This window comes from Vipera berus (genome assembly GCF_964194415.1).
Source record: "Vipera berus genome assembly, chromosome: Z".
Classification (NCBI taxonomy): domain Eukaryota; kingdom Metazoa; phylum Chordata; class Lepidosauria; order Squamata; family Viperidae; genus Vipera; species Vipera berus.
Window position 1 is genome coordinate 34,169,809 of NC_138205.1, and position 23,462 is coordinate 34,193,270.

General features: G+C 38.3%; 1 protein-coding gene across 1 annotated transcript in view; it reads left to right on the forward strand.

Moving 5' to 3' along the window:
* Nucleotides 1–4,036: 4,036 nt before the first annotated feature.
* TTLL6 (tubulin tyrosine ligase like 6) overlaps nt 4,037–23,462 on the forward strand; it is a gene marked incomplete at both ends in the record, with an annotated part of 39,849 nt that continues 20,423 nt past the window's right edge. The window contains 5 exons of the mRNA XM_081344616.1: nt 4,037–4,138; nt 4,254–4,384; nt 4,745–4,901; nt 6,697–6,840; nt 9,075–9,160. Of these exons, the coding sequence (XP_081200742.1) occupies nt 4,037–4,138; nt 4,254–4,384; nt 4,745–4,901; nt 6,697–6,840; nt 9,075–9,160 (620 nt within the window). The remainder of the gene's footprint in view (nt 4,139–4,253; nt 4,385–4,744; nt 4,902–6,696; nt 6,841–9,074; nt 9,161–23,462) is intronic.

Consider the following 23,462-nt stretch of genomic DNA (forward strand, 5'->3'; position numbering starts at 1 on the left):
CAATGTAAATTTGGTTACAGCCATTATTGAATATCATTTTCATTTGCCAATGTGTAATCAGCTTAATGGAAATTACTGGGAAATGGCACAATAAATGAGAGAGAAAAATTGAACAAATATAATCTAAAATCCCATTGTGGTTTTTTTTTTGTAAATTGCTATTGCCATATATATGATATGAAAACAGGAACCAAAATCACTCTTGTTAAAAAGAAAATTTGTTGAATGCCATGTTTTGAGAGAGTTATATCGCAGAGCAGAATTAATGAATGTGAAATCTGTAGAATTTTTTCATTGTTATTTTAACTGTTTTGTGCATTTATTTTTATAGCAGCATTTGTAGAAACCCTACTACAAAAAATGATGAATACACCTAATTTTTAATTTAAAAATATATTTCCACTAAACTATAATATACTTCTGGAGTCAGGGTTTAAAAAAACTCCACATTTATCATTTGCAATTGTGTACGTTTACATAGAAAGACATGTTCAGACAACTGTGAATGAAACAAACAAACCATTCCCTAGTGACGAAAGAACTGATTCATTGCCATAACAGACCATACTCATGATTACTCCAAAGCAACCTCTGATTTATTCAAGACTGTTGTGATTATAATCTATGGTTAAACACATCAAGTATTTAAAGTATAGTTTGCCATCTCATCAGATTTTACTGCACTGCACTGTGTTTGATTTTTATTCTGCTTAGAGATATCAAGATGACAACTACAACATACTCCTTCCGTTATGAACAGATCTGGGAAGAGTCTAAAAATCATTCTAAGGATTGCAGCCAGAGAATCAGGTTAGTTTTAATAAATATAACAAATATATATAAGAGAAGGCCCCAGAACTAAATACATAGTATTTTTATCTTCTTAAAAATAGAATTATACATTCTTAGGTGTTAAAAATGTCAGGAGCTTTTTAAAAATGGATTTTAAGGTTTTGGAAATCCAAATTAGTGTCCCACTTCGGTTATTCTTTAACAATATACTTCCTACATACAATAAGATATACATTCTAGTTTCAAGTAAGGTTCTCTTATTCTGTTTATTGGGTATCAGTAGTGAGATGGTATTCAATACAGTCTAGGAGGATGTTCTTTTTGGGTGTAGCATTGTATTCCATTGTATAGTATCATATAAATTTAAAGAGGGATAAGCTGCTGAAGAAGTTGTATTGAAATAGATACTTAAAGCTTGGGTGTACATGGGTTAAATTTGTAATAAACAGAGGTTAATTAAGAGATCAAAAATCAAAACGTGTTTTTCCTTTAGCAGAGGTGGCAGTCCTTCTAACAAAAGTATACTTGGAGAAATTGACCCAATTAATAATTGTAGCAAGGAGGGAATGCATGTTATTTCCTTTTGTAAGTTATTTAGTAAATAAATGCTCAGATTCACAAATTGATGTATATTAATATACACAAATGATAGATGAAATTTGCTTTCTTTTTCTGACAGAATGAGGGTAGCAGATGAGACACAAAAATATGTATTTCACAAAGAGAGACAAGAGTTTGAAGAGTTGGGTGAGAAGGATGTGTCTGAGCTTGACTTCTTTCCAGGTGGATTGGAAATGGAGGAAAGTGTATTGGATGCCACTGACCAGGAAATGGTGATGTGTGAAGAGAACAGCAAAAAAGATTCCTGTTCCAATGCTATTGCCAAGAAAAAAAGGAGGAAAAAGAGGTTAGAAATAACCACTGGAAGCTTACAAAGTCTGGTTTTATTCACTAAAAGGGGGGAAACATTATGAGTAAGCATTGAGAGAAAATTGTTCAACTAATTAATTTATATTTCATTCTGAAAGTAAGGTGAGCAGTTACTAAATTTGATATATAAATAAAATATTTATAGCCTTTCTTTCAGTCTCCATTATTCTCTCAATGTTTCCAAATAATATAAATCTCCATATATCTTAAATGTCCCCCTTTTCATTTTCATTCTAAAATAAATAGGATGAAAGATAGCTGTTTGTTCGTACATTAATAAAATGTGTGACCTATTTGGTTTTGGCTTAGCATACTGTAATTCTCCTTCACTGAACAAACCTCAGTTGAACATGCATGACTAATACAATATGTGTATTGAATCACTAACTTTACAGGACTTCCCTGTGAGATTCTTAGAAATTGAACTTAAGAATTTAACCTAAATGAGGCTGGGCATGTTCTCATAAAATGCCTCTCTAGACAAACACCTTCTAGGTCGCAAGCAGAATATGACTACTACAGCTTTTTTCTGTCACTATGTTCTAGCACCTGGTATTCTATATGCTAGTTTTGATTGTGGAGGTCCCTTTGGTATAGCATAATATTTCACCTGTTTTCATCATTTTTAGAAGTATAAAACAAATATAGGCTATTCTGCCTGGGATTGACGGTAATCCTGCTTTTAAGGTCAGGCATGTTTTTATGTGTCTCTCTCTAACCAGTGAAGCATACTGTTTGTAGTCTGACACCTCATTCAAAGCTATGAGACTCTGCCACTCATTTTTCCTCTTGCTGATTCACAAGCACTCACATTTGAAAGTTTCCTTAAACACTATAGATGGTAAGTGAACCAAGTGATGCTCTACTTGTGCAAGAAGGCAGAATCATGGAACAAAAGACTGAATCCTTTTTTAAGAACAAGAGCAATGTTCTCAGTCTTGAAAACATTTAATTAATTACTTTGGTTTTAAATCTCCTGAAGATGCTACACTTACTAAGATATACATTTATGAGGCCTTTCCTGGAGTACCATACAACATAAAGTGAAAATAAAATCTCTACATTTGCTATAAAACAGGGCAGGATCCATATCCAAATACTGATTTAATGCGTGATTTGTATTGCTTAGAATGGAATTTTGGTTATTTTTCCAAATTCTATTTATGATGTCTTTTGATTCAGTTTATACATTTCTGCTAAAGAATCAGAACAAATTCAGATTGCAGCTCATTGTATCTCTCACAATTCCTGTATATCTCCCTATCGGTTCCCTCTTACAAATATTGTATCTTATCTTTATATTCCTAAGTATAGGCTTCGGAATGTATATTAGCCCTCTTCTAAGTACAATTTTTAAAAAAATAATTATTCATAAATTAAGTGATAAGGAACACTGATTTGGTAATCATTTTGTTAAGGTTGTATTATAAACTGAAATCCAGTCCTTCTGGGATTTCACTGAGCTTAGTTTTCTCAGTTCACTTAGCTTTCCACAATAATACTTCATCCAAAATGTCTGTGGAGATTCTCAATCATCCAGGTCCATTCCTCACCATTCAGTCAGAATTGCAGAAGCTTCTTGGATGAGAAGCGAAATGTTTTCAAGGAAAAAGCCAAGAAAGTCCAGTTGCATTTTGAAAAGCACGAGATGCAGGAATACATTGCAGTATATTGTGCATTGGTTTTGCCTGTCTGCCTCTGTCTTTCTTCTTCTTTTTATGTTTTTCAGATGACCAGTGATCAATTTGGCCAACTGTAGATATGAGAGTGGTAAGTATAATCTATAATTATGAGGCTGAATATATTTGGTTCAGTGACGAAAAAGCCCACAATTTTTATTAAAAAAACAACTTCGGAATTAATGAAATTCTGAGCTTTTTCCAAGTTTTGTTTGAAAAATTAAAAGAGATATTATGCTTAACAATTAAAAGTATTTGGAATCTAACATTCAACTCCAATATTCACACATTCACCTCATTTCTTTCTTTCTTATAATTCCTAAATTTATGTATTTTCCAAAGCTTTCTCATATTGTCCAATGTAAGAATAGCAATTTAAAGATGAGTGTGTAGAGGAATTCTAACAAGTTTACCAAGTGGAGTTTGGCACAAATTCATGTTAAATCAACAATAATCTGGTATATTTTTCAATGAAATTAAATTACATAGTTTGGAATTAAGTTATGAATTAAGTTAGCCCTCTGAATAGAACTTGTTCTTCCATTTCTACTCCCTAACATTTCTACATGAAACTGATGTGATTCTCTCTCTCTCTTCCTATCTCTTCCTATCACACAGTACGTCGGGCTGCCAAAATGTGTGGGCTTCGGGAAGCAACTGAGATTGATGAATGGACCTTGTATTGGACAGATTATTCTGTCTCTCTGGATCGGGTAATAGAGATGAAAAGTTATCAGGTAAAAGTTACTATCACCCTAAGATGGAATTAAAGAACCTTTGTTTTTATTTGTGAAAAAAGATATAAAGGTTTAGGTTGTACTTAATATTTATCTTTGATGCCTGTTTTTCTAGAAAATAAATCATTTCCCTGGGATGACAGAAATCTGTAGGAAGGACCTTCTAGCTAGGAATATGAGCAGAATGTTAAAGCTTTTCCCCAAGGAATTCAACTTCTTTCCCAAGACTTGGTGTCTTCCTGCTGAGTGAGTTATCTGCCATATTTTTTCTTATTTAGCTTCTCTTGTTTCATCATAAAAGTCTAGAAGATGAACATTGACATAGGCAAATAAATTTGGCCTAACTAGTTTTATAAAAAAAGTATAAAAGTCTCTTTTAGAATTCAAACCATTCTGCTATGGGCCCTAAATATTACTGAAAATACCTTCTCTCCCCTCCCTGTGGGGCTGACTTTGAGAAGCAGTCTTCCCAATTGAATATTGGATTTCAGTTCCCATAATTTCTTACCAAGATGTCTAGTTTTAGGGCTAGCAGTTTGGAGTATTCTTAGGCTACTGTATGTCTTTTAAATAACATGCTTTTCCTTTTCTCTTCATTGGTCTCAGCTATGGTGAATTGCAGGCCTTTGGGAGATCAAAAAAACATAAAACCTACATCTGTAAACCAGACTCTGGTTGTCAAGGCAAAGGCATTTTCATCACAAAAACTGTAAGAGATATCAAACCTGGGGAGGATATGATCTGCCAGCTCTATATCTCAAAGGTGATCCTCTTGTATTGAAACAGGCTCCCTGTATTGCTGTGAGTCTTTCTAGCCATTTTGGCAGATATTCAAAAGCAGTCTATTACTGAGAAGTAAGATCAGTATGTCAAAAACCATTGATAATCAGTAAATCTTCTCCATAAGAGAGAATTACATGGATTAAAGTGTCAGAGCTCCTAAACAGCCTCTAGAAATGGGAAGGACCTCCTACTGTTTGTGGGAAAGCATTCAGAAATCATGGGAAGGTAGTGAGGAGGTGGAGAAACTTACTGGGATAAGAGACACAAGAATGAAAATAGCTAAAGTGAGCCAATTGAGCAACAGGTTGAGAGAGGCAGAATCCTGGAGAAAGTCAGCCATGACTTTGTTTACAAAGTTCCAATGTAAATTAACTGGAAGATCATTGAAATATGCTGCATTATAAGGTAAATGTAGAGCTTGCTATAAAATTGATTTTAGATTGAATTCTTAATCAAGTATAGGTTCCACAATAGTAGATTACAAACTAGAATAACCATGGCTGAATTTGTATTATTTGATATTTTTGGTGCAAGTCAGTCATGGTTGCAATATGCTTATTTGGAATTTGGCTGAAATTTCCTTGTTGCCCCCCACAATAACTTCATTGTAACTGATACTTAACCCTCATGAGATGCCCAGATGTTTGACCTGTGCGGATGATAGCACTTTGTTATGCTGGTGGTCCTTGGAATTTGAGGAAGTTTTATGAAGAAAATGGGGTAAGAATGGGGCAAGGAATTGTTGGGGATGATTTGAGCACAGTGTAGACTCTGGTATGGCAATGAATATTTGGCCTGAAGGAGTGAATACTTGGAGAGGTCATAAAGGTGGCATTCAAATATCTGTTGCTCTTAGCCATAGGGCAAATTTTAATTTAATGGTCTTCAGTTACAGGAAATGAAACTATGAATGAAACTATACTGTTAAGAAATATCATTCTGACAAAGGCAGATCAACCATGGCAACTTCGCTGGTGGGCAGCTTTCTGTTTTAACTGAATGTTAAAACAATCTCAGGGGGCATCTAGTAGTCAATTGAAATAAGTGGGTGGAACCCAAGCTAACAATAGTTGAAGACCCTTTCCTGTTTCTGGCGTGTTATTTTTTTTTCTTTCTGGTATCATTGTCTTTTTTTCCAAAGCAATAGGCTATTGGGAAGGATATTATATCATGCTAGAAATTGAATAAAATCTTGCAGATGTTTCTGAAATTAAACAAATGGCTACATGTAGTCTTATAGCTGTGGATTGTCCTCCCTAACTCAGAAGAATGTAGGGCCACTCTTACTCAAGTTCTTAAATAACTGGTTAGATAGCCATCTGTTGGGTAGGCAGTTAAAGCTGATTATGTGTGGCATCATTCAAGAGATTTGACTAGATGACTTACATGACCTTTCTGGATCTATGAATCATTAACAGCCCTTATTTTGCTGTACCTTTAGAAAAAATTCAAAAGATCTTTAATCATTATCAACAGATGGAGGTTTTATATTTTAAGAACTCATTGAGAATGGCTTTACATTGTCCTTTTGAGTATATACTTATATGAGTCCCATTACATGAATGGGATTGGGTACAAGACATTCTTAGTAATTTCACAAAGTAAAGAACCTTTTTGACCTCCCTTTATCAAAAAGTATGTCTGAATTGATTTTTTACTAGACTATAAGTTGCTGGCAAAAACTCAGAAATATGTATATTGCCCAGTGCATGGTTTTTTCTAGATGAAACTGTATTTGTAGATATTTACTTGAAAATTAATCTTCTTTTCTCAAGCCATTTATTATTGATGGTTTCAAGTTTGATCTTCGGATTTATGTGTTGGTGACATCATGTGATCCATTACGGGTATTTGTTTATGAGGAGGGACTTGCACGTTTTGCAACATCTATGTATTCAGACCCATCACAAAGTAATTTGGTGAGTCAAAAGGCTGAACTCTGTTGACATCAGTAGTTATACAAAAACATCAATGGATCTCCGTTTCAGCCCCATCATTTTTTTGGGAGGGATGTGTCTCAATATTTCCCCAAAATTAATACTTAAATCTTACCAGATTAGAGAAACCTTTATTACTGAATTATACTGATATATTTATCACACTGGTGAATTGACAAGTATTGGCAACAATCCCCTTAAATAAGATTGAGGTATTCCTCTAATTTGAATGAAGATTAAATCTGCTGATTTCACACACAAAACGCACTGCAAACTGTCAATTTTTTTCACACTGCTATGTAAAGGAGCATTGAAACATGAGAGCGTCACCTTTGTTAAACTGTCAGATGCAATGGGATGATTGAAACTGCCCCTTTCCTATGTGGGCAGTGCATGTGATCCATGTTAAAAAGGGACAGGGCTTTGGTCACCCGGTCAGGCACACCATTTTGTATGCTGTTGCTTTGCAAATGCTTCTGACTGTGTGGTCCGCTATGTGTCCTCATCTTCCCCACCTGGAATAGCAAGCACTTCCTTTATTGTCCAGTGGAGAGGCCTTGAAAACATCTACTAGTTGATGGTTCCCCACAAACTTGTTCTTACCTGGAAATATTGCTTTTTGTGGTCAAGATGATTATGATTATGCTAATTAGCCAATGTTTAAGAGCACAGCAAAGCTGCCCATCAAAACAGCAAACAAACAGTGAGAAAATTATTGTCAAGCTGTCTTAGTGAGCCAACAGAAGGAACAAGTTAGAAATTCCCATCAATGGGGAATGTGTCTTTGCCCAGACACAGCAGCTGAATAGCTAGAAGTCTGCAAACTCATGCCATAGTGGTGCCATAGTGGTGCCAGTATTGGATTAGCACAGCCATTGTGTATGTAAAGACTGTTAAGGAATTTGTTGTGCAGAGGTCTCCTTGTGCTACCAAAGAGTTGCACAGACAAGGAAGGGCACTGAGAGCAGTAAAAATCACACACAGAAATACACTGAGTTCTAAAAGCAAAAAGTATTTTACTTTGATGTGGTGTAAAAACAAAAATGCACAGTCAAAAATAAACAGTCCAAGTCATACACAATAGCAACAGTCCAAGGAGTAATCCAAACTACAAAGTCTTCTTACCGGTCCAGAGGTCAATACACAGTTCAGGTTTACAACAGTAGTAAACCAACAGCAGAGCAAAAACAGTAATAGTAGAGATCAGTGAATTCAGAGAGAGAGAGAAGCTACGTTCCTAGCTTCCTCTTATGGCCATGAGAACACTTACACACCCATTGGCCAATTAACAACTTAAAGCCATAGCATTATGGTTAATATATTTTCAACCCAACATTGTAGGCTAGCACCATATGCCTAACAAAGACCTATAATTTACATTTTCTGCTTTTGAGCCCAGATAGCTATCTCTGCTCAGGATTTATTTTTGTGAAAGACAAACACTGGGTAGGTTCAATTTGGAAGAGAGAAGCAATGCATGGGAGAAAGCACTTAACCCTTTCTTGCCTGCACTTCTCCACTTCAAATCACTGCCTGCAGTGATATTTACCCCTGCAAGATTCCAGATATGTTTTTAATAGATATTTTTATGAGATACATATTAACATCCTATAAACAAGGTAAGGCTGTGGAATGTACAACTTTTCAGATGTGCCTGTATTACATCTCCCAATGTCCTTTACTATTGGCCGGATTACTGGAAGCTGTAGTTCACCAATATTTGGAGAATCATGCAGAATTAATAAAGTATTTTATCTCTCTTTATTCATTTTAGTGCAGACCATAGAATAGTCATCAGCCTTTGACTGAACCAGTATTTTTTCTTTAATACATATTTTTCATTCATTTTAGTTGTGCTCTTAGTTTCTCTCAAAAGTGCCTAGGTAGATATGGATTTCTTTCAGATCTGTGGTTATACGAATCACATGTTGCTTTCTTGAAAAATTTATTTTTTATCAGGGAATTTAGAACACAAAGTTTCAGCTTATTGCCTCATACTATAAACATTTAAAAATCATTTTTATGTTATTGAAATCCCATCACCAGATAAATTAAGGAAAACTAAGTAAGATAAATATAACTGCACATCTTAAGTTTTTCACAAAATATGGGTGTTTCACATACCATTCTCTGCCCCTTCAACCCTGAGACTAGAACATAACGGGGATTAAAATCTATCTAGCCTAATATCCTGCTTGTTGTTTAATTATTTACAGGACAATGTCTGCATGCACCTGACTAATTATTCAATTAACAAGCACAGTGCTAATTTTGTACGAGATGAAGATTCTGGTAGTAAGAGGTACAGAATGTTTTCCAACATAATCATAGCTGGGGGATGCTGGGGGCTTGCTGTCATGAATCTTTACAGCCATTTCAGACCTGTTTAAGAAACTGTTCTCCAAATTCAGCTGGCACATGGCTCATTTTCTGTCATTAGGTGATGTAAATCATTTAAAAAGCTCAGATGAGTAACAGCGGGAGTCTGGAGGAGGCAAGAGGAGCATAGATTTATCCCTCCTAAAGGAAGTACAAATGCATTTACTGAAATGGAACTGCTGGGTTGTTGTCCCTTGTTTTATTATTTTTCCCTTTAAATCTTACACAGAACGGTCAGTCTGATCTCATTACTGCTACCTTCAATTTTCTTTCTCCTCCATCTAGTTCACTCCCAGAATTCTTGGATTTTCATTTGATCACTTGCAACATTTTAATTTGCTGGCTCTTATTGTTCTGCAGTTTCTATCCATTGCAGCAAAACCTTGGCTTTCTTTGCATAGTTTTCCATGGCTTCCTCATGCTTTTCCAGTAAATGGATCAAATACGAGCAATGCAGGGCTTACGTCTGCAGTGCAGTGCTGCTTTCCAAAACCAGGATCTGCAGTGTGCCAAATCAATAAACAAGGAAGAGCAGATGTTCCTGTAACTCTAATGCCAAGCTATTCAAGAGGTTATTTGATTAATAACAAGGCCAGAGAGTAGAAGGAAGATCCCGACTTAGGAAAAATGGAATGTTAACAGTGAAGTGTAAAAGCTTTTACATTAGAGATATGCAATGTATTTTTTAAAGCAATGTCTATTGGATTAGCCTTTATCATGCAATAGTGGACTTTATGCAGTAAAAGAAAAAAAATGTTTCCTGCAGTTGTAGGAATTGTGAAATAGAGTAATTGTATGATCCTAGAATTGACTATATTGCTCTACATTTCAAAAAAGCTGACATCAATAAGCTGAGGGAAAATTAGGAAGAATTCCATGGATAGAAATCCTAAAAGGGAAAAAAGGAGGCTTGGGAAAAGCCAAAACAATAATATTGAACAGAAATTAAAATGGGAAATGAAACCACTGTGATTACATAAAAAAAATTCCGACAACTAAAGAAAAAGACACATTTCAAATATCAAATATAAAAAGCAAAATATTAGAAAATAGTGCAAATCTGTAAGAATGAAAGAGGAAGGTCAAAATTCAGAATGAGCTGAAGTTTTTAGTGAATCCCAAAAATAACAACAGTATAATTTGGGTATATGAATGAAAGAAAAGTCCAAGAAATGGCCCAGTTGTTGGAGAACGTGACAAAATTGTGATCACAGGATCTATTAATTGCTATTCTGCATCTGTCTTCACGAAATAAAAAAAAACCTCACATCTCTCAAAAGCTGCATCCCAAGTGGCGGAAGAGAAATGCAGGAAGTGATAAGAAAATACCTAGCTGAGTTGATGAATTCAGGTTGCCAGGATCAGATGATGAAAAAGTAAGGTTCTACATTTAGGCAAGAAAAACCAAATACACAGGTAGAGTGTATAAGTGGTACCTCGCTCAATAGTAGCAACTGTGAGAGGGATCTTGGAGTCTTAGTGGACAATCACTTAAATATGAGCCAGCAGTGTGCTGCAGCTGCCAAAAAAGCCAACACAGTGCTAGGCTACATTAACAGAGGGATAGAATCAGGATGATGTGAAGTATTAATACCACTTTACAATGCCTTGGAATACTGCATCCAGTTTTGGTCACCATGATGTAAAAAATGCTGAGACTAGAAAGAGTGCAGAGAAGAGCAACAAAGATGATCAGGGGACTGGAGGCTAAAACCTATAAAGAATGGTTGCTGGAATTGGGTATTTCTATTTTAATTAATAGAAGGACGGGTGATATAATAGCAGTGTTCCAATGTCTCAGGGGTTGCCAAAAAGAAGAGGGAGTCAAGCTATTCTTCAAAGCACTTGAGGGCAGGACAAGAAGCAATGGACGGAAACTAATCCAGGAGAGAAGCAACCTAGAACTAAGAAGAAATTTCATGACAGTTAAAGCAATGAGTGGAACAACTTGTCTCCAAAAGTTGTGAATGTTCCAACACTGGAAGTTTTTAAGAAGAGATTGGACAATCATTTGTCTGAAATGATATAAGGTTTCCTGCCTGAGCAGGGGGTTGGACTAGAAGACCTCCAAGGTCCCTTCCAACCTAATTGTTTTGGGAAAAACATACAATTAATAGTTAATTAACAGTCAATAATAATTAATTTTTATATTTCCATAATTAGTATATCAGTTAATAATATATTTCCTTGATCTTCTCCCAATAGTATTCTCCTTCTTCAACATTAAACAAATACAATTTTTGATATTTGATATTTTCAATATATAAATGATTAAATATAAACATTTTCTTCCATATTTATACCAATAATGGTAGCGTCCATATGTGGCCTTTTTTTCTTTTCAATATGTTATTTTTGTAAAAATCATTGATTAACCATATATCTTATTTTCATAAATCTTGTTTAAGCTCAATTTCTCCTTAATATTCAAACAATTCTTATCAGTCATAAATAATTAACATCTAAATATCCAAATTTTCCATTTAAATACATCATCCCAATATTTTCATATTTCATATGTTATTAAAATACTATACTACTTATCTATCATAACATCTACCTATAACATCTTTTCTAATCAATTTATATTTCACTTCTATTTGTAAAAGTTAATTTGTTAAATCACTATATATCCTTTTTTTCCAAAATTCTTAAACCTAATTTCCTCTCAATATTTCAATCATTCCTTAATCCTAAATCTTTTCAAATTTAATTTATCTTTAAAATTCAAACTTTACATTCACTTACATCATCCCAGTATTTTTACATTTTATATCTTATCAAAAATACTATATTACTTATATTTCTTATCCCTCTTATTATAGAGCCCCTTTATGACCAAAGTTATCTGTTTATATAGCTGTATTCAAACAAGTGTTTGCTCATGTAATATTCCACCTGGTAGGGCAAGGCTCTGGCCTTCTTCTTTTGCCAAATAGTTTTCCAAATTAATATTTTTGGCTTATCAGGCAGTTCTTGTATTTTTGTAATTGTTGGGAATGGAGGATACAGAGTACATAAGATGTATGCTTTTTGTCTCCCAAACAATGATTCTCCTGGCAGTGTCCATTTTATTAAGTCTTCTTTCTTCTTCTCAGGTTTATTTTGACGTTCTAAGGTATCTTTTCCATAGTTATTGTTGTATCCAAGTGTTATAAGTTTTTCCCTGTTTGTATTAAATTATAATTCCCTTCATTTGTGGGTTTGCTGATTAAGTCATTTTTTTCTAGTTTACATTCTGTTATCTGGTTTGTTTGTTCATTCTTTACCATCATTCTCTGGATGTTTTTTGATTGTGAATTTAAGTTATTCATTTGTGTTATCAAAGTAGTGTTTAATCTCCTTGTGGTTTAAAGCTATTGTGATTTGTATCTGTCATACATTGCATAAATTTGGAAAGTATTTGTCTTGGAAAGTATTTGTCTTATATTGGAATGTTGCTTCTAGAGGTCTTTGACCATTCAGGCTGAGTCCTTCAGGAGTAGGTATTAAATGTGGTTTTCTATCATTTTTTGATGAGTATGTCATATCCATGTTGTCTCCCCCTTTCAAGTAATCCATCATGAATGCCATAATCTCTCTAATTAGCCTTGTAAAGGTGGCCAAAACTCAAAATCTGAACAGTCCAGTTTTGTATAGCTCTTGTCTTTATATATAATTTTCATAATCCACTGTGTTTTCAGTTGTCAAGGTTTCAGTAAAATCAATATTTTATAAATTCTTTCAGGGGTCAATTGTCAACCAGTCAGAATTACAGTTCAATATATTTAGCTACCTTAAATCCTTCCTGTAACATCCCCCCTCAAAGATTAGTTATAAATCAAAGTTTTTCTTTTTCTGTAAACAATTCAAAAATTTAGACCACAAACACAGTATTTCTTTTCCTTCAGACACTTTCCAATCTTATACCTGGCCCAGTGTACATTCTCTTCTTTGTTCCTTATTAGCTATCTTCTTAACGGTTATTAGAGTTCATGGGAACAGATTTTTCTTTGTTTCTGGGTGTTGCCTTTAATGTGCTATGTTCTAATTCTCCATTAGATGTCAGCAGTTATTTGTTTTCCAGCTCTTTCAGACAAGAAATTATTCTTATTATTTTTCTTTTTTTTATAATCTCATCAAAATTCTTTAGAATATAATCTTAGCAGTTTGTTTTAGTTTCTAAATTTGATCAGATTGTAGTATTTTAAATTTAATTTCAGTATGTTTCTTTCTTTCTTAAAGGTTAATTCACTGCTTCCGTCTATGGGGGAATGGGAGTGCAGTCCCCTCCCCTCCCTTTCAAATATTCTCACCAATTCCAAGCATGCTGTTCACCATTGTTCTGGCTTGTGCTCTTGGACTTTGGCTGCAGGTAGCTTGGGCTAGACACTGGTATGCGGCTAGCCTTTCTCCTGTCAGGTCAGAGGCCTTCCCCCGGATTGAACGGAATGACCACAGCTGTTCTGTGATCAACGGGGTGCCCCTCTTCCTTTTCCACCTTTCTGGGGTGACTTCAGACCCATTTAGGGTCCCCTGGCAGGACGAAATCAGCCGTGGGATGTGGAGCTTCGCAATCCCTCAGCCATGCACCACTACACTGCAAAACCCGGAAGTTCTATTCTATTCTATTCTATTCTATTCTATTCTATTCTATTCTATTCTATTCTATAATTCTTGCTGTCCATAACTGATTCTTTGATATATGCCATCCTCCTTATGTATACATTCTCTCCAATGACTTGTTTCCAAATGCAACAATAGTAGTTGGGGCAAGCAAACTGTTCTTGAATCACAGGCTACATACAAAGTGATGTCTAATATTTATGGTAGAATGATGAGATGGATTACATCTGAGCATATTAAGGGAACTGATAGATGTGATCTCAGAACTACTCATAATCTTTTTAGTAATAGTTATTAAATTTTTTAACTACAATAGTAAAAGATAATACAAACTAAAAAGAAAAATAAGGAAAATAAAGGATGCAAGAAAGCTAAAAGAGGAAAAAAGAAAAAACCACAAGAAAACAACGTTGTACTTTTAGTGTGTATAACCAGTTTCACTATTCTTCACTGCTTCTTAATTGACAAATATAAAACTCTCCATCCCATAGCTCAATTATTAACTATAGACAAGTCCAATAAGCAACATCTTTTGCAATCTAGGTGTCAGCAAAAGTCCAAAGTTAATAAATATAAAACTCACCATTTTGTATTTCAGCTCTTATCTGTAAGCAAGTTCAATACACAATGCCTTACCAGATGTCAGCAAACCCAGAAAGAAGTTCTTGTTCATATTGTTCTCCACAGTCATTTCAGATTTTTTTTGGTTCCATATCCTTTTCTATAAGAGCTTTTTCTGAGAACAGACTGTTCATAAGAACACAGCAGATACTATTGATTGAAGATGCTAATGCCATTCCTCAAAAATATCTCCAAACAGCATTATAAGTCACTTATCTTAATATTTCTCTAATATCAAAAACAGTCTTCCTTTTCCATGAAAATGCATTTATCCTTTAAGATTAATTTCAAAATATTTTAATATTCCAAATAAAATATTCCAATATTTTCTTAATCCATTTAAAGCTGTCTGTGACCATTACTTTACTTTTTGCTATTTATTTTGAATTCTTAAACCTATGGAGATACAATTTCATTTTCATATATTAAGGATTGAAGGCACCATTATTTCCATTTTTTGCCATTTTGAATTTTTTTTGAAGTTCTTTGAAACAGTTAATAGGTAATTTCCAAAAGTGATTAACAAAGGTAGTGTGAATTGAGTGTCCTTTAAAGGCTCCAATTGTGGCTTGAGCAAGAATGGCAAATTTTCAGTTGGTTTCTGGTGATGTCACGGCAACACAGGCACAGGGGAATGAGGCTCTGTTCCGCACACCCAATTTCTACCCACTGGAGGTCCAACAGAACCAAAAAATTAATAACATGGACTCTCAATTTGAAATTTTCAAACAGATGGTTACAAATAACCAAAAACAATTCAAAAAATACAACATAAATTAACTGAGGTTGACCAGAAGTTAGAAGACTTAAAAGATGAAAACCAGAAATTGAAGCAAATAAATGGAGAACTAGAAGACTCGATAGCTTTCATGGAAATGGAAAAGGCCTCGATTTCAAAATATAATGGAAGATAAGGAAGAGGACCTTCTAGACCTGATAATGGAATTATTGGCAGGAAATGGAGTTAGATCAGATCTATCGAGTCAACTCAATCTACACTAGAAGAAATAAAGTCCCCAGAGAAGTACATGTTAGACTTCTTAAAAGATGCATAAGAGACGACATTTTGAGAAGAGTAAGAGATGAACCTTTGAAATACAAAGAAAAAGTAATTGTAGTTCTCAAACAAATTCTTAGGAGAATAAGAGAATACCGAACAGAATACCAGTTTCTAACTAGAAAATTGAAAAAGGAATGAATTTCAGATGGCTGATTCCAGAAGGAATTTTAATCTATTGGGACACAAAAAGATATAGACTGGATATGCCATCTAAAGCAATGGAATTCTATGACAACCATAGAGTGCTTATGGAAGGAGGTGATTTTGAATCTGGTACAACAAGAGAAACGAAACCAGAAAAAATGGCAGTAGAAGGAGCAGTAAAACCAAGAGAGGAGGAAGAAATTAAAAACACATACATATAAGAAAGAGCAAGACTAAGAGAACAGAGACAGATAAGATCGACTAGAAGATTAAGAGCTATATATAATTGAAAGAGATGGAGAAGGAAAGTGGGATCTTGTCAATGAAAATAAATGGACTAAATTCTCCCTCAAAAAGGAAAAGAAATTAGACGACTACAAAAATTAAAAATGGATATAATTTGCCTCCAAAAACACATATTAAGAGACAACACTATAAATTGTTAGAACAACCGAAAATTGGTAAACTTCACTTTGCATTGGTACAAAAGAAAAGAGGAATAGCTCTATACATTAAAGAAACAATGAACCCTAAATAAATTTATGCAGATGAAGAGGGAAGCATATTAATGGTGGAAATAAGGATGGATCAAAAACAGATATGGATGATAGCAATATATGCACCAAATGATAAACAAGAACAATTTTACCAAAAATTATATTAAATATTAGAATTGGACTATCAAAATCTTTGTATAATGGGAGACTTCAGTGCAATAACGGATGGAAATTTGGACTATAAAAGCACTAAATAAGCGAGGAAAGGAAGTAATATATTACCTAAAGTGTTTTTAAAAATGACAGAACTCTGTATCTAAGATATATGGAGAGAGAAAAATCCAAAGAAACTACAATATACATTTTACTCAAATAGACATAAATCATGGTCTAGAATTGATATGATATGGACATCCTCGGAACTTAGCACGATGATACAAGAAATTGAGATAGAAACTGATATCTGAGAAGATCATAACCCAATAAAGATGACTTGGAGAGGAGCCAAGAAAAAATTAAGATGGTCCTTGAACAAATCTATATTGAAAGAAAAAGAATTCATACAACTAGTGACATAGGAAATGGAGTTTTTCCCCCCAAAATAAACAAGAAAGAAGAGACATCACTTCAAAATGTGTCGGACACAGCTAAAACGTATTTCAGAGGATTGGCTATAACTTATATTGCTAAAAAGAATAAAGAAAAGAAACAACAGTTAAAGTTTATTTATTTATTTTATTACATTTATATACCGCCCTTTCCTGAAGGACTCAGGGTGGTTTACAGGGTGATTAAAAAACAAAGATACAAAAGTTAAAAACAGATTAAAAAAAATTATATTCGTCCCTGCATAAGTAAAACCCCAGTTAAAATTAAGATTAAAACTAAAATTAAAATTCTCAGCCTGGGCCAGAGAGCTCGAAGAGCCAGGTCTTCAGGTCCTGGCGGAATGAACGGAGGTCGGGGGCAGTCCTCAGGTCCACTGGCAGCTGGTTCCAAAGGGCAGGCGCACCCACTGAGAAGGCCCTATCCCTGGGTGTCGTCCGCTGGCAATCTCTTACCGGTGGCACCCTGAGAAGACCCTCCCTGTGGGAGCGCACTGGACTAAGGGAGCTTGATGCCGGCAGCAGGTGTTCCCTCAGATATCCCGGACCCAAGCCATTTAGGGCTTTATAGGTCATCACCAGCACCTTGAATCACACCCGGAGGGCAACCAGTAGTCAATGCAGCTCGCGGAGTAGAGGTGTTACATGGGAGTATCGGGAAACCCCCATCACAACTCGTGCGGCCGCATTCTGCACCAGCTGAAGCCTCCAAGTGGTCCTCAAGGGCAGCCCCATGTAGAGAGCGTTGCAGTAGTCTAAACGGGAGGTCACGAGTGCATGAGTGACTGTGCGTAGGGCATCTCGGTCCAGATAGGGTCGCAACTGGCGCACCAGGCGAACCTGGGCAAAAGCCCCCCTGGTCACGGCTCCTATATGGTCTTCAAAATTGAGTCGTGAATCCAGGAGGACGCCCACGTTGCGAGCCCTATCAACGGGGGGTAACACCTCACCCCCCATCGTTAGAGATGGAATAGTCTGGTTGACCCGAGATGCCGATATGCACAGCCACTCAGTCTTGGCGGGATTGAGATGAAGCCTGTTTCTCCCCATCCAGACCTGGACCGCCTCCAGGCACCGGGACATCACGGCGAGGGCATCGCTGGGTTGGTTCGGGGTGGAAAGAAAAAGTTGGGTATCATCAGCGTACTGATGATACCCCACCCCGAAACCACGAATGATCTCACCCAGCGGCTTCATATAGATGTTGAACAGGAGGGGCGAGAGAACCGACCCCTGAGGAACTCCACAAATGAGAGGCCTCGGGGCGGATCTCTGCCCTCCCGTCAACACCGACTGTGAACGGCCCAGGAGATAGGAGGAGAACCACGGTAAAACGGTGCCTCCCACTCCCAACCTCCTGAGACGCTGCAGTAGGATACCATGGTCGATGGTATCAAAAGCCGCTGAGAGATCTAATAGGACCAGGACAGAGGAACAACCCCTGTCCCGAGCCCTCCAGAGATCATTCACCAGCACGACCAATGCCGTCTCCGTGCTGTATCCGGGTCTGAAACCCGATTGGTACGGGTCCAGATAATCAGTTTCCTCCAGGAACAGAGGAAGCTGATGCGCCACCACACTCTCAACAACCTTCGCCAAAAAGCGAAGGTTGGAGACTGGACGATAGTTATTTAAAACAGCCGGGTCCAGGGCAGGCTTTTTGAGGAGGGGTCTCCCCACCGCCTCCTTCAAGGTGGCAGGGAAGACACCCTCTTTCAAGGAAGCAGTTATTATTGCCTGGAACCAGCTTTGTGTCTCCTCCCGGGCCACATAAACTAGCCAGGAGCGGCACGGATCCAACAAACAGGTGGTGGTTCTCAGCCTCCCCATGATCCTGTCCACATCATCAGGGGAAACAGGATCGAACTCAGTCCAAAGTTGAAGGAAGAATTCAGAAAATTAGAATAAGAATTACAAATAGACCCACAAAAGAAAATACTCAAGATGCAAATGGAGAAAATAAAACATAAATTAAACCTAGCTGAGATGGAAATAATGGCTCAACAGATTAAAAGTGCTAAACAGAACTTTTTTGAAAATGCCAACAAATCGGGGAGATGGTTAGCACACAGACTGAAAAAAGAAAAAGAGAAACAACTGATAAAAATATTGCAAGACTCAAAAGGTGAATTAAAGTTTCAAAATGATACAATTAAAAAAATTATCAAGGACTATTATGAGATACTTTACAATGCAGAGGAAATTTCATAAGAAATATGCAGCATTTAATGAGCCTTGGTGGAGCAGTGGGCTAATGCCTCCTTAAGTAACACCAGCTGCCTGCAATTAGTGCAGGTTCACATCCCACCAGGCTCAAGGTTGACTCAGCCTTCCATCCTTCCGAGGTAGGTAAAATGAGGACCCAGATTGTTGGGGGCAATTAAGCTGACTGTAATAATGCCGCTTAGGGGGTGTGTGAAAGCCCTAATAAGCAGGCATATACATAGAATGAAGGCTACTGCTAAGCTTGTAAGCCGCCCTGAGTCTTCGGAGAAGGGCGGGATATAAATGGAATTAAAATAAATAAATAAATAAATAAATAAAGCAGACTTACCAAAAATTTTAGAGAATATTCAAAATATATTAAATGGAAAAATATCAGTGATGGAGATTACAGAGGCTATAAAAAGGCAAAGAAATGATAAGACTCCGGGCCCAGAAGGATTACCCGCAGAGCTTTATAAATCATTACAAGAGATACTAAGCCCAATATTGAAAGATCTCTGCAATGAAATACTTTTGGAGGCTAAAATACCAAATACATAGACTGAAGCTAATATTACTCTTAATACCCAAAGAAGACTCTGATCTAACACAAATAAAAAATTATAGACCAATATCGTTATTAAATGTAGATTATGAACTTTTTGCCTCAATAATAGCAGAAGGACTAAAGAAATTTCTGACCAAATTTATACATAGACCAAAATGTTTTTCTACCTAAAAGACAGATAAAAAATAATTTAAGAATGATTCTAGATGTTCTAGAGCAGGGCTTTTCAACCGGTGGTACACGTACTACCTGTGGTACTTTGCAACGTGGCAGGTAGTACGCAACTGCTAGCCAAGTGCTGCGGGGGAGGGGAATGAGCCACAGCGACCCAAGCCTGAGGGAGAGGCAACTGCAGCTGCAGGACTGTCTGGATCCCAGGAGCTGGCAGGGCTCCAGCTGATTGGTTCCAGCTGCTTAGTGCTTCTGGAAGCAGCCCCGGAGCTGGAGGTGAATTGAAGAAAAAGGGGGAGGAGAGGAGAGGCTATAAAAGGAGGTGGTTTGGACAGGAAAGGGGAAAAAAAGACAACACAAGAAGAGAAGGAGGGGTCAGCCGGCAGGGAGGAAACAGGGACAAAGAAGGAGCAGCAGCTGCTGATGGAGGAAAAGGTCCCCTGGTTCGTTTTCTCCAGCCAGGAGAATGAATGAATGAACCTTTATTATCAAAGTACAACATGTGTACAGTGAGATTGGCTGAGCTTTCCTTTGTGCCCACCCCCTCACAGTGACAACAAACCCACCATCTTGTTACACCATGTGAGCTAATTGCACAATACACCAGCCTCACAAGTCAATCATATATAGAGTTATTTTCCGTTCAGGAGCCTGACAGCCCATGGATAAAAGCTGTTCTTCAGCCTGTTGGTATGGCTGGTTATACTTCTGTACCTCCTACCCGCTGGTAGAGTAAAGAGGTACCGACCAGGGTGTGAGTCGTCCCTGAGAATTTTCCTCACTCTCCCAAGACAGGGAGCCCTGGTGATGTCATCCAGTGGTGTCAGCGGACAGCCCACAATGTTTTGTGCTGTGCTCACCACCCTTTGTAATATCTTCCTATCCGTGGCTGTCAGGCCAGCATACCAAACCACAATACAGTGTGAGAGGATGCTCTCTATAGTAGACCGGTAAAAGAAGGTCATTAATTTAATTTAATTAATTTAATTTATTAATATTTCTATACCGCCCTTCTCCCGAAGGACTCAGGGCGGTGTACAGGGCAAGAATAAAATACAAAATTACAAAAGTTAAAAGTAATTAAATAAATGCCCGTTAAAAGAACAATTAATACATAATAAAAACCCCAATAAAATAATAATAACCCCCCCCAATCCCCCCTCAGGCCAGGCCGGCTTGTTCGAACAAGTATGTTTTTAGGTCGCGGCGGAAGGAGCGGAGATCGGGCGCCATCCGGAGCTCAACTGGTAGCTGGTTCCATAATTCTGGGGCGCCCACAGAGAAAGATCTCCCCCTGGGGGCCACCAATCTACATTCTCTGACCGGTGGCACCCTGAGGAGGCCCTCTCTGTGGGAACGCACAGGGCGGAGGGAAGTCGATGCCGGCAGCAGGTGTTCCCTAAGGTACTCCGGACCCCTGCCATGTAGGGCTTTAAACACCATTACTAGTACCTTGAATCTCACCCGGAAGACAACTGGCAACCAATGCAGCTCACGGAGCAGAGGTGTAACGTGGGAGTATCGGGAGACTCCCAACACAACTCTCGCGGCTGCATTCTGTACCAGTTGGAGCCTCCGGGTGGTCCTCAAGGGAAGCCCCATGTAGAGAGCGTTGCAGTAGTCCAGACGAGAGGTCACGAGCGCATGAGTGACCGTGCATAAATCATCCCGGCTTAGATAGGGCCGCAACTGGCGCACCAGGCGAACCTGGGCGAAAGCCCCCCTAGTCACAGCCACCATGTGATCTTCCAAGGTGAGCTGTGAATCTAGGAGGACTCCCAAGTTGCGAGCCCTATCTACGGGGGGTAATAATTCACCCCCCATAGGAAGAGATGGAATATCCGAATAGACCCGGGATGAAGGTATGCAAAGCCACTCAGTCTTGTCGGGGTTGAGCTGAAGTCTGTTCCTCCCCATCCAGACCCGAACCGCCTCCAGGCAACGGGACATCACATTGAGGGCATCACTGGGGTGGTTTGGGGTCGAAAGAAAATGTTGGGTATCATCAGCGTACTGATGATACCCAACTCCAAAGCCACGAATGATCTCACCCAGCGGTTTCATATAGATGTTGAACAGGAGAGGCAAGAGGACCGACCCCTGAGGAACTCCACAAACGAGAGACCTCGCAGTCGACCTCTGCCCTCCTGCCAACACCGACTGCGAACGTCCCTGGAGATAGGAGGAGAACCACTGTAAGACCGTGCCTCCCACTCCCAATCCCCTGAGACGCCGCAGCAAGATACCATGGTCGATGGTATCGAAAGCCGCTGAGAGGTCTAATAGGACTAGAACAGAGGAATGTCCCCTGTCCCGCGCCCTCCAGAGATCATTCACCAGCGCGACCAATGCCGTCTCCGTGCTGTACCCGGGCCTGAAACCCGATTGGTACGGGTCTAGATAATCCGCTTCATCCAGGACCAGAGGGAGCCGATGCGCCACCACACTCTCAACAACCTTCGCAAGAAAGCGAAGGTTGGAGACCGGACGAAAGTTGTTCAATACAGCTGGGTCCAAGGCAGGCTTCTTGAGGAGAGGCCTCACCACCGCCTCCTTCAAGACGGCAGGGAAGCTACCCTCACTCAAAGAAGCTGATATAACTGCCTGGAACCAGCTGCGTGTCCTCTCCCGGGCTGCATAAACCAGCCAGGAAGGGCACGGGTCCAATAAACATGTGGTGGAGCTCAGCCTCCCCATAATCCTGTCCACTTCCTCCGGAGTCACAGAATCAAACTCCTCCCAGGTAATATCGACAAGACCGCCCGTGTCCTGATCCTCAGACTCTGCCCAGTCAGAGTCCAGACCGGTCCGAATCCGAGCGATTTTGTCCGACAGATGTTGGTTAAACTCCTCGGCACGACCCTGCAAGGGTTCCTCCCTCACCTCCTGATTAAGGAGGGAGCGAGTCACCCTAAACAGGGTGGCCGGGCGATTATCTGCGGACGCGATAAGGGTAGCAAAGTGATTAGACCTCGCCACCCTTATCGCAGCAAGGTCTAATTAGTCGTTGTTCTACCCTGTTTTTCCACAAGACCCTGAGGAAGTGGAGTCTCTGTTGGGCCTTCCTGGCCACCTGGGTTGTATTGACTTTCCAGGTAAGATCTCCACAGAGTTAGACTCCCCGGAATTTAAAGGAGGAGACTCTCTCCACACAGCCCCCACCCACAATGTAAAGTGGGGCAGGTTCCTCTCTTTTCCTCCTGAAGTCTAGCACCATCTCCTTTGTCTTGCCAATGTTCAGGTGCAAGTTGTTCTCTAGACACCATAAGGATAGTTTTTGTATCTCCCCCCTGTACGGTGTTTCATCTCCACCTGTAATAAGACCCACCACGGTGGTATCATCTGTAAATTTAATAATTGCAGTGGATGGGTCGGACGATACACAATCATATGTGTACAGTGAGTACAGGTAGGGGCTAAGCAGTTAGTGCTAATGCAGTTAGTGCTGATGAAATGAAAAGTCGGCATGTCAGAAAAAAAGTGAGTTTATTTAGTTCTGGATCAGCTGGCAGCTTGATTGGGTTACCATAAGGATTTTTGTACAGTTTTTACAGTGTTTTGTAATTCAGAGGCTCCTTTGTGTGCTTTGCTTATTGGAATATTTTAGTCTGTATTTAGGCTAGCAACGAGTCCAAAGTGTTGACTTCTGTAGGTTTAATCCCTTTAAACAAATGTAATTAGTTTTACCCCCTTGAGTCTGTCTATGGCTTTTAGAAAGTTTTCTTTGAAGGTAAACAGGCTTAATTTAA